The sequence below is a fragment of the Ailuropoda melanoleuca genome, chromosome 11 (assembly GCF_002007445.2).
Source record: "Ailuropoda melanoleuca isolate Jingjing chromosome 11, ASM200744v2, whole genome shotgun sequence".
NCBI lineage: Eukaryota > Metazoa > Chordata > Mammalia > Carnivora > Ursidae > Ailuropoda > Ailuropoda melanoleuca.
Window position 1 is genome coordinate 105403037 of NC_048228.1, and position 12340 is coordinate 105415376.

Sequence of the window (12340 nt, forward strand, 5' to 3'; positions counted from 1 at the left end):
TGCAAACTCTGCTAGGCTCAGCCCTCTAAATGCCTGAGCTTCAAGGAAGCCTTGCTGTTGTTTTTCACTCACGAGGAACCTGAGACTCCGAGAGGTCGCGTCAGTTGCCCCAAATCACACAGCTGGTGCACGGCAGACACAGAACCCAGATGAGGTCTGAGCGCAAGGTCTGTGTGCCTGCACACAGTGGGCGCCCCACAGAAATGTGCCCGCGGATGCCGACCCCGCCCTGGGGGACCGCTCACGCGTGGCCTTTCCGTCCCTGCGGGGCATATCTTTGTTGTGTGCGGGACCTGGGGAAACACCCCAGCACTCGCGGAGACCTCAAGTTCCGCTTCTCTGGTAGAGATCCATCCGCACAGGTCAGTTCAGGAGTGACTCAGACCGAAGCTGGGAGTCAGTGTGCTGTGCGGCTGAACCTGACCTAACACGGCGTCCGCTCTGCGTCACTAACAAATTAGAAAAAAAAGTGACTCAGCAGATGTCATGCAGGCCAGGAGCTCAGAGCTCCCTGTGGCCCTTGGCAGAGAAACTGGCACTCGGCTTGTCAGGAGGTGGACGGAAGCTGCATTTGGCACCGTTAAAAGCAGAATGGCAGAGGCGAGAACAGCACAGATTAGGGCATGTGTGTGTTGGGGGGTCGCCAGCTGAGGGATCATCCGGCCTAGGGGGTTCTCCTGGTGCTGGAACATTCTGATTGCAGTGGTGACTGCATGAATCTGTACTTGGGGTAAAGTTGCATAGACACAGACACACACACACACACGAATACACGTGACAGTGCATGGAAATGGAGTGAAGTCTGTAGTAAACTGCATCAGACCAATGTCAGTTTGTACCACAGTGACGTCACATGTTGCCCAGGCGACAGAACACACGGGACTCTGTACTGTTTTGGACCTTCCTCTGACTCTGTAGTTTTTCCAAATTCAAAGTGTTTTAAATTGAAAGGAATGAGACAAGACCTGTGCACATCACCGATTCAGTCTGGGGTCAAAACGAAAGTGGGTTTGAGACCAACATCTTGAAAAAAGGATGTTACCTTACACGACCTCGACTTCAGTGGGTAGAAAACCAAGACGACATTGTGTTCCTAGAGCTGGTTAACACTGGCAAGCATAAGGAAGGTTGGTGGAAAGTTCTAGATTCCGTCCCTCATGGCTGTTCCTTGTGACATGAAGCCGATTATCCAGATTTCTCAGCCAAAGAGTTCCTTATCTGTAAAATGGGGAAGATTATACCAATGTCCTGCAGTCTGTAAAAACCAAGTGAGATAATAAATATATTAGCTTGGCATAGAACAGTGTTCAACTAACCTTAAAGCAAGGGTTACAAACTGTGGCCCTTGGGCCAATCCAGCCATGCCTGTTCTTGACCCTATGGCCCATGACTGCCTTGATGCTGTAACAGCAAAATCTGATGGTTGCAAAAGTGACAGTAGGGCCTGCAAACCCAGGAACGTTTACTATGTGGCCCTTTGCAGGAAGACATTTACTAAGCCCTGTACTAAAGTGCCTCACCACACAAATACGTCTGACCTTTGACAACGGAGCAAAAGCAGTTCCGTGAAGGAGTGATACGCTTTTCAGGAAATGGTACTGCAGCAATCAGACGTCCAGAAGCAGACACAGATGAACCTCAAGCCAGTCCTCTGCCTCATGCAAAAATGAACTCAAAATGCATCATGGGCTTAAGTGTAAAATGCAAGACTATCCATCTTCTAGGAAAAAACGGAGGAGAAAATCTTCAGGATCTAGAACTGGGCAAAGAGTTCTTTCTTAGACTTAACACTGGGAGTGTGACCCACGCGAGGGAAAACTAATAAATTGAACCTCATCAGAATTATAAACTTGTGCTCTGCAAAAGACCCCATTAAAGAGGATGGGGAAAGAGAAGTATTCGCAAATCACGTATCAACAGAGGACTCGCCCCAGAACATAGAAAGAACACTCAAACCTCCATAGAAGTAAACAAACCCATTAGAAAAGGGCAAAAGCCATGAACAGACATTTCGCCAAAAAGGATATACAGTGGCAGGTAAACAGACACACACACACACACACACACACACAAAATCAGATAAAAGATTCTCGACAGCATTAGCCATTATGGAAGTACAAATTAAGACAGTGAGATATATTTTTAAAAATGAGATATGACTGACTACACAGCTATCAGAACGGCTAAAATAACAAATGCCGGTGAGGATGGGAAGAAACCGGGTCCCGCGTGCATTGCTGGTGGCAATGCAGAGTGCCACCCTGACAAACAGGCAGTGTCTCACAAAACCCCGCAACCGCACGCACCCCAGAGGATCTTACGTTCACACAGAAACCCGTACGTGGATGTTCTTACCAGTTTTACTCGCAATAGCCCCAGACTGGAAACACCCAGATGTCCTACAGTAGGTGAATGGTAGGTGTGGAGACAGCACCCTTGGACATTCCTGGGTGTCCCCACTTGTGGGAGGACCCTCTCTGGTGTAGAGGACGCTGTGGGTGACTTTATACATCCCAGTCCCAAACCACTGTCCCTCTCATTCTTCCCACAAAGAAGCAACACCCCTTTGCCTTTTACGTTTTCTTGACTCCTATGGGGAAATGCGGAAGGACGGGCACAGAGCAGGCACCTAGGGAAGATTTCTTGAATAAATGAATGAAAAGCAAAAGAGGTGAACCAGTTTTCCTTAGAAGCTTCATGAAAATACAGTCTGTTATAAGCTATTGTCATGATTTATAACCCAAGATATTTCCCTCTAGCAAAAAGTATGTGTGCATGAAGAGAGAGAGAAGAAAGGGAGAGAGGGAGGGATGGAGAGGGAGATACTATTTCTAAGCCTTTCCCTTGGTTATGTTTCCCTTCCTGGCAATAGATGTTTATTCAGATTTTTAAAATGTGCCTTCTTGATCTTCTTCCTAAAAAGAAGTCTGATGATGAATTATACCAGAGGATTCTTTCGAAACAAGAAAATGTACGTAAGTCTTCAACCTATATTTCAAGGTTACTTAAAAATATTTTATTACAATATATAAAACATAATATTATAAGAAACTACTTTTGCTTTCACATGTAAAAATAATTCATTACAATATATGCTTTTGAACACAATGTAATTATGTAAAAATATGTGTACAAATATAAAAATGACCCTAGGTATTATTAAAATTTGGAAAAATATTGAAAGCAGGAAAAAGAGAAGAAGGTTGGTCATACCTGCTACTCAGGACTACTGTTACTGTTATCTTCTGCACAAGGTTGGGTATTTTCATTTATTTTTTAAGATTTATTTATTTGAGAGAGAGAGCAGGGGGAGGGGCAGTGGGAGAGGGAGAGAGAGAATCCCAAACAGACTCCACACTGAGTACAGAGCCTGATGCGGGGCTCAATCCCAGGACCCTGAGATCATGATCTGAATCGAAATCAAGAGTCATACCACGCACCTCTAGGTTTTTTAAAGATTTTATTTATTGAGGGGCACCTGGCGGCTCAGCCGTTAAGCATCTGCCTTCAGCCCAGGGCGTGATCCCAGGGTCCTCGGATCGAGCCCCGCATCGGGCTCCCTGCTCTGCTGGGAGCCTGCTTCTTCCTCTCCCACTCTCCCTGCTTGTGTTCCCGCTCTCGCTGACTGTCTCTCTCTCTCTCTGTCAAATCAATAAATAAAATCTTTTTAATGATTTGACAGAGAGAGAGAGAGAGAAAGCCCCCAATCGGGGGCGGGGGGGAAGAGGCAGAAGGAGAAGCGACTCCCTGCTGAGCAGGAAGCCCAACACGGGGCTCAATCCCAGGACCCTGAGACCAGGACCTGAGCCAAAATCAAGAGTCCAACCAATTGGGCCAACCAGGCGCTCCTAGACTGGATATTTTTAAATACCTAATTGGTTTATTGGTTTTAACTGTTTATACTACAGTGCATTCTATTCCTCGCAGTCTTTTATATGGAGTGTACGTTGCTTTATGTGCAGTGAAACGAGCTGGGTCTTGGAGTCTGACTGGTGGAGGTTGATATCCTGGTTCCTTCTTTCACAAGCTCTCAGAATCCCAGGTTCCCCCGGTGCCTCGGGATAGTTATTCCCGGCCTGCGGTATCATGAGAGGGCTAAGAGAAGCGTGTATGAAGCACCTAGCGAAATAGTAGTTAGACCCTGAATCGTGACAGCTGCCCACGTCCTCCTGGCAGCCAAAACAACCCTCTTCCTCATCGTCCTCATCATCACTGCCCCATGGCGGGGGGGGCTGGGAGGGAGTGTTTCTCCCCCACTTCTCTGGAGCCCGTGGGGAAGCGTGAATCACTGCACCCCAGGGAGGGGGCGGTGCGTCTTCACCGTCACCATCACCGTCCTCAGGACCACGACTGCCAGGACCGTTCCCATCACGCAACGCCCAGGGTGCGTTTCGCACATGATTGTATTCCATCTTCAAGTCAGCACTGTGAGTGGCCATTATTATTTTAGTTTACAGCTGAGGAAACAGGCTCATTGAGTTTCAGTGACTCCCCAGTGAATAAATAATGATGATCACGGTGATACCGGTCACTCCACGCATAATATGAAGCGGGGTTCTAGGGCAAGAGTAAGAGCTTTGCCGTCTGCAGACCCCCGATCTGACCCCACGGCCAGCACCTACAAACCACATTCATCACAGCAGTGCCTGCTGCTCATGGACAGTTAGTCTGGCCAAGTGCTTCCAGTGAGTACTTTTATTCAATGCTCACGATGGCCGCCCAACTTCTAGAAGGAGACAAGCAGTGCCCCGAACCGGCAGCTGCTCTTGGGATTCATGCAGTTGGAGAAGTGGGTGTCTGGGGTCGGTGGGGCTGAGGGACCAGCACGGCATGCCCCTTCCTACCGCGAGGAGACTGCAGAGGAAACACCCCAACTGCCCGAGTACCGGGCTCCTCAGCTGGAAAAGAAGCCCTGCTCTGTCCAAGTGAGGCCGCGAGGGTCCGAAACCACGTGTGGCCTCGGCTTGGACGCGCAGAAACAGTTTTTATTGGCGCCGTTTTCCTAGTGAAGCTGGATGTGCCCGGGGTGGATGCCAGCCCTCCCAGCACAGCTCTGTAGAAGACAGGGCCCCTCCCACCCTCCACGTCGGGGCTGGAAGGACTCTGTACAGAGGGTCCCCCCATCCTTCCCCAATTCTGAACTGATAACAAAGGGTCGGGGACACGCGCACAGAAAGGTCGGCTTCACTACGGAGACGCCAGCTTGGTGGACATAGCCTACCTGCATAGAGAGCCGAGCTTCCACACTCTGAATCCCACGGTTCGCCAGATTGCCTACCTCGGTGCAGACCAAGCCAGCCACCTCTGCGGCAGGCCCTTCGCTGCCCAGCGCACCCTAGGCCAAGGCCACATCACAGCCATGGCCTCCCCATGAATGTTCCATGTCAAAGAGGAAGAGGCCAGACAAGCTAACGGAGCCACTTCCTGCTGATGAACCCACCAATCACATCGCGTCCCGCCCTCCCTGGGGTGTAGTGAGTAATCCTTCCCCTCGGAAACCAGAGGCATGGGGAAGAAGCATTCCCCTGCAACCCCCTGAAGTCATGGCATTTTCTAAGACTTCATAAGAAATGAAAGAGACTAATTCACCATTTTTTTAAGTGTGTTCTATTTTTTTTTTTTTGAGGGGAGGGAGAGAGTGATACAGAAGCAAAGAATGCAGTATTCTTGAGACTGTATGTCTAATGAGAAAAATAGATTTCTATCATCAAACCCTAAGTAGGACAATGCCTAGAGCAGCTAATTATGCTTAAGATATATTTTGTGATAATGTGGTGAAAGATAAAAGCATTTCTTTTCTAGAATTTAAGATATATTAGATTTTTCCTTTGTTTATTTGCCCCCCCCCCTTTTTCTGTTTTCTCCAGGACTTGGAGGAATTAGAAAAGGGACTTCAGGTCAGACTGTCAGACACGGAAATGCTGGGGTCTGGTGATTCTGAATACATCACTCTGGCAGATGTGGAAAAGAAGGAGCGAGAATACTCTGAGCTGCTAATAGATAATGTATGTGATGGATTTTTTTTTCTTTTTCCTTATAAAATCCTTGGTTTCTGGGGCAGTTAAATTAGTGAGATTAAAGAGATGGCCCCTAGAAGCATGTTTAAGACTTGAAATCCCTGATGTGCTCTGCTCCAAAGCCAGGGATCCAGTTTCGGAAAGTAAGTGATAGAGAAGGTATAATGAAGGGGCCAAGATTTACAGCGTTTTTTTAAAAACTGAATTCCCCTGGTTTAAGTTTTAGATTGATCTTTTTGTCACTCAAAGCAGAGATTGCTCTAACCCTGTATGTCATTCCCACCCTGTGGATCAGAGCGGATTCTAGCTGCTAACTTCTCCAGCCCCTGGCATCACTCATAAAAGCCTGCTTTAAATTCCAGAGAGGCTGGTGATGGGTAATAGGGAGGACACGTATTGCATGGTGCACTGGGTGTTATATGCAAGTAATGAATCACGGAACTTTACATCAAAAACTAGAGCTGTACTGTATGGTGACTAACATAATATTATTAAATAAATAAATAAATAAATAAATTCCAGAGAGGGTGGCTTCCTTCAAATATCCCTTTTTGCATTTCCATTCCACTACCTCCTGTTCTTATATTAGGTATTAAACAGTTTTTTTGGGAGGGGGGTTGGGAGAACCCAAGCACTGTGCCCCACACTGGGGATTCAGAATGACCTTAGACCTGGCCTTGCCAGAGAGATGCACAGGCTAGCCTAGTAGGGGGATCGGCAGGTGAGCAGATGCGGACTTTATAGCTTACAAGTGTTGTGATAGATGAAAACACCAGAAGGCAGAGGCACAGTGGAGAGAGGGATCCATTGGGTTAGGAAAGTCTTCATAGAAGAAAAGACCCATCGAGAGGCCTTTTGGGAGAAGTGTGGACAGACACTTGCCGGTGAGCTGGCAAAGAAGGGAGCCGGGGGAGACCAAGGAGCAAGCAGAGCCAGAGAAAGCCAGAGATCGGGCCTGAGGGTTTTCATCTCATGCCAAGGGGGTGGGAGCCACTGCAGCTTAGCAGCGGGGGGCGGCTGGATCCGTTTCTGTCTTAGAAGGACAGCTCCGGCTGAGCAGTGGAGAAGTATGCGCTCTGGGGCTAGGGCAGTGGGAAGATTTGATGAAGGCAATTGGAATAGGAACAGAGGGGTAAGAGAAAGTGGGAGAGCTAATAAGGGTAGCAGATAATGAGGTTTGGAGGAGAAGAGGGTGTAAAGGATTAGTTCTATGGAAATAAGGATCCCCGAAGGAGAAGCAAGTTGGGAGGGGAGCTGGTGAGTCCTGCCTTGACATCCTGAGGTGGAGATGCCCGAGGATGGAAAGTCTCCACTAAGCATAGATCAGAGGACACGGGAAGGGGGGATGTTCATGGCATGAGTGGCAGAGGGAGGGTGCTCAGCCTGGATTCCCGGGTCCTAGGGCTCCCCAAAGCAGTGGACCTGTGTGTCCGTGTCCATGTCTGTGTATTTGAGGCCCATGGTTTGTAGTATGCCCTGGATTCTCTGATGTATGGTGACCTCCAGCAGTGGACGCCCTTGCCTAGGCTGTGTGTAGAGTGGGTCGGGAAAGGAGCCTGGTACTCAGTCTTGGATCCTGCCAGCATTTAAGCAGGAGGAGCCAAGGAGAATTTAAATAGGACAGCAGAGTATGGACTCTGAGGGACCAGGAGAAAATCACGTCATGGACGCCAAGGGAATCAAGAGTTTTTAAGAACAGAGTGGGTACCCTGGCTCTCTGGGGCTGGCGCAGAAGAGGCAAAGCTGGCTGGCCATCCAACTCTGACTGGAGGTGGGCGGGGTGTCACAGGGGATAGTCAGGTCCTCTTAGAGCAGTCAGGAAGGAGGCCATCCAGTGGGGGGCTGGGAGCAGGAGGGAAGCCGGAGGTTTGGAGGATGGGCTGCTGCCCGGCTGGGACACACTCCCCTCGGCTGTGCGCGACCGCTGGGCGGTGGCTGGTCAGAGGGACTCAGTGTTTCGAGTTGCGTCTGTGTCCACCTTTCACGCCGCAAGGTCAGGGCAGGGTTCCTGACCCCGCTCACACCCTGTGCAGCAAGAGGTGCCCAGACGAGTTCGGAGTCGGAGAGGCCGAGCCAAGGTGGAGAAAAACCACAGCTCGGGGAGTTCAGTGGGTAGACCTGCACCAACTCTGCCCCTGCCTCCCAGCTCTGGGACCTAACTTCCGGAGCCTATTCCCGCAGCCGGCCAACACACATTTTACCTGGACACGAAATGCGTGGGGCACAGAGCCTGACCCCTCCCTGCACCGTAAAGGGAGGTGGTTATGACTGCTAGTATCCCGGTTTTCGGAACTCTGGGAGGCTGGATGAGCCCCAACATTCTCAGCCACTTGGTGATTCCTTCCTTTCCTCCTGATAAGATGGGAGGAGAGGAAAAAGATTGTAAAGCGGACTGTTTTCATGGTCAGCGCTGTCTCTGCCATATTGCTCTTTTGAACTCTTATGGCAGTAACTAAAATGTAAATGGCCATTCGTGCTTTGATTTCCAGAACACGGTTAATCCCTTTTGGAGATATGGAAGCTTCTAGGAGCACAATGGCAAATTTCATGCACTCCCCAGGCAGCAATCATGGCCTGTTTAAGAGTCTTTAAGCTGTTTACACTGGGTGATCTCATTGTGCCTGCCTGCCTTATCAGCAGAGCATTGGTGTTTGCTGAAAAGCCACCTTGAAACTGACTGGCACCTACAATACACCAAGGAGGAACCTCTCTATAGAACTCGATTATTGCCAAGACAGACTCGCTCCCAACTGCACCAGTGTTTAGGATCTCAGTGTGTGATAAGGAATGAATCGTAATTCTCAAGCATGAACCGTCTAGCTTTATAACTTTTAAATAAGTTTTCTACACCCACCTCTTGCTTTTCATTCTCATTTCACAGATGGAAGCTTTCTGGAAACAGATGGAAGACATCCAGCACTTTCTTATGGACCAATTTAAGTGTTCCAGCTCCAAAGCCCGACAGCTCATGATGACGCTCACGGAAAGAATGATTGCAGCCGAAGGGTTACTGCGTGATTCTCAGGATTTGCAGGCTCTGGTATGCTGGAGGGGGCGGGGAGGGAACCTGAAGATACTCGCACTAGGGATGTGGAATCCAGAAGCTTGATGCGCCACAGAGATCAAGTCGAACACCTTGAAATTGTAGATGAGGGAATAGAGCCCAGAGAAAAGCAGTGAATCCATCCATCCATCCATCCATCCATCCGTCCATCCGTCCAACAATCCATCCATCCATCCATCCATCCATCCATCCATCCATCCATCCATCTGTCCATCCATCCATTCATCTATTTGTCCAACCATCCATCCATCCATCCATCCATCTGTCCATCTGTCCATCCATCCGTCTATCTTTCCATCCATTCATCCATCTGTCCATCTATCCATCCGTCTTTCCATCCATTCATCCATTAGTCCGTCCATCCATCCACCCATCCATTCCTTATGTGGAGATTGCTGGCCAGTTTTGTGTTGCGGCCGCATAGAGCACTGGCTCTCAATCCTGGTTGCACGCTGAAATTATCTGGGGAGCTTTAAAAAGTACTGATGCTGGGGTCACAGATGGGGCTCCACCCCAAAGACTCTGACAAAATGAGTCTGGGGTTTTTAGAGCTCTAGGTGACCACAATGAGGGGTCATCGTTGACGCCCACTTGTGTGGAGGGAGCTTCCTTTTCCCTCCTGACAGCTCCATGAATCACCTGAGGAGCTTTCAAAAACTGCCTATGCCCAGAGCTAACGCCCAGAGATCCAATCCGATTGGTCTACAGTGAAGTCCCTGGTATTGCAGGTTTTAAAGCTCCCCAAACTGTTCTGATATATAGTTGGAGATGCAACCCACTGGTATAGAGGAACCCACAAATCTGACTTTGAACCTGCCTCAGCCACTTGAGGCTGTGTGATCTTGAACCAGTTACTTAAACCCCCTGAGCTTCAATTACTCTGTTTATAAAAGAGTGGTCCCAGGAGTTTCTGCAGACGGGGCCTGGGGAAGTGTTCAATGACCCTAACGCCCTGGTCACCGTGGGGTTTCTCAGTGGTGATTTTGGCCTCGCCCTGCTGTGTGCAAGGCCCAGGGCACACCACACACCCATTTCTCCTTGCAAACTCATGAGTTCCATTTCAGACCTGTGCACCCACCCAGGGTATACCCAGCTCAGGAACCTGCAACAGCCGCCCTGCCCTTGGCCCAGAAACTCAGCAGCTTAGACCCACAGAGCAGGCCTTCCCGTTTTTCCACAATGGCCAGAGTGTGGTCCACAGACCAGCGACCTCAGCAGCCCCCGAAAGCTTGTTAGAAATGCAGGCCCTCCCCACCAGTCTCAGGGTATGCATTTTAACAAACTCCCCGGGTACAACAGCTGTTTGAGAACTTGATGCTTTTGCTCACCGTGTAGACATACAATCTCCCTTTCCTCCCCGGCACTGCTGGAAGGTAGGCAAGGCACATATTCCCGATGAGCAGGGAGCCGGCTCAGTGACTCACCTAGGATTCCCATGCTGTCTAATGACATCGCTGAGCCCAGGCAACCAGCTTCTGCATTTACCATCCAAATCCCTGTGAACTGGATTTTAATTTGATAAGGCAACTGATATTAATGCTTATCAAAAGAGAAAGACTCTTTTTCCCTGTTTTTTTTTTCCTTTTTATTTAATTATTGTTCTGTCAGCAGGATATTGATGCAGGAAAAAAAACTGTATCCTTAGCTGACTTCGGCCCAAGTATTAACCAGTAACTTCCAAATAGAAGGAAGGGAAAGAATTATGGAGGTTATCAATACGCCCTTCTCTTAGCCAACATTTGATGAGTACTACTTGTGGGCCACGTTCTGTTACAGAAACAGCATTACAGACTCGAGCTGGAAACCTGAGTTCATACCACAGTCTTGCTGCTTGTTAGCTGGATGACCTTGGGCGGGTTACTTAACCTCTCTGGGACTCCATTTCATCATCTGTAAGTAGGGATCAGAAGAGCACCTGCTCTGAGAATATTAGAGAGTGGACGATATGTAAGGCCTTTGGAACAGATCCGGCCCATGGGACGTGCTCGGTGTGTTAGTGATTAGACTCTGAGGGCCACAGGTCTGCAGGCAAACAGACATCACCAGATCCTCACGGTGATGCATGCAAAGGGCTATAATCTCTATTTGTACAGAAGTATGCTCTGCCTGCATCCTGTGTAACCCCCCCCAAAAAAATTTAGCTTCTGTATCTCATATTATGTTGCTGATAAACTCCAGAAGGATGTAAGTTCTTGGGTCGGTGTCTGAGCATTCTGGCCTGGGCAGCTGGACTGACAGTGTTCACGTGGCATCACAGAATATCAAACTGGTAGGGTTCTCGAAAGGGCCCCAGCGGTGGTGAGAATCATTCTCCCGGGATGTCTGACAAAAAACTGTCAAGAGCAGTGCCAGGGGCTTGTAGATAATTATGACAGTAGTTGGCGTTCCTGAGGGCTTACTATGTTCCAGCTGCTATTTTGAATGCTTTACCTATTTTAACGTCATCTTCACAGCTCTGTAAGTTCAGTGTCCGAGGGGGACGCTGTACCCAAGGTCTGCAGCTCTGACGGGTGGAGCCGAGTTCTAGACCAGGCACTGAGCACTTTCCACGCTCTCAGAGCAAGGCAGGGCCCCTCGCCTCCCATCCGATGTCCCTCTGCCCATGCTCACCTCTCTCCACTCCTGTCTTTCTTTGAATATAAATCCGCAGGTTGTGCTGTCACTACTGGGCCAGGGAGGTCTCATCGCGCTACCTTGGAGGTGACCGCCGTGGGTGGTGTGGGAGCCCTTCTCCCCAGTGTGACCTGTCTGTGTCTGTGTCCCTCACCTAGCAGAGCCTTCCCACCCAGCGCGCAGCCACCCAGCGCTTATCCTCTTGCGCCCCCTAGTGGTCACGGGCCTGCTGACCGTTGTCCAGTGTGTCTGATCGGAGGAAAAGGTTCAAAGCCACTGTCCTTGGACTAGCTATGTGGCCTTCCAGAATAAGCCTCAGCATTCTCGTCTGTAATTGGGGGATCCTTATTCTTGCCCTGATAACAACGTGTGAGAACCCAGACCAGTGCAGCTCAGCAAACAGCGAGGCCCAGGCTGGGCAGCGGGAGGCTCAAACCCTGCCGGTCTTCAAGGGCTCTCAGTCCCGCCTGGGACTGTCCCTCGTGATCAGCTCCTAAAAGACAGAAGCACATGGGGCAGTGGAGCATGGAGGAGGGGCCCACTGGGGCTAGCGGGGGGAAGATTCGGGAAGGAGTCACAGCCCAGCCCGGCAAGTGTGAGTGTGATCAGCAGACAGAGGAGTGACAGGAACAGAGACGGTGCTCCA

At 49.5% G+C, this 12340-nt stretch overlaps 1 protein-coding gene across 1 annotated transcript in view; it reads left to right on the plus strand.

Moving 5' to 3' along the window:
- The window catches only part of EVC (EvC ciliary complex subunit 1), a gene marked incomplete at its 5' end in the record, with an annotated part of 62156 nt that overhangs the window by 18405 nt on the left and 31411 nt on the right, over positions 1–12340 (plus strand). The window contains 3 exons of the mRNA XM_034670977.1: positions 2873–2971; positions 5868–6005; positions 8899–9057. Of these exons, the coding sequence (XP_034526868.1) occupies positions 2873–2971; positions 5868–6005; positions 8899–9057 (396 nt within the window). The remainder of the gene's footprint in view (positions 1–2872; positions 2972–5867; positions 6006–8898; positions 9058–12340) is intronic.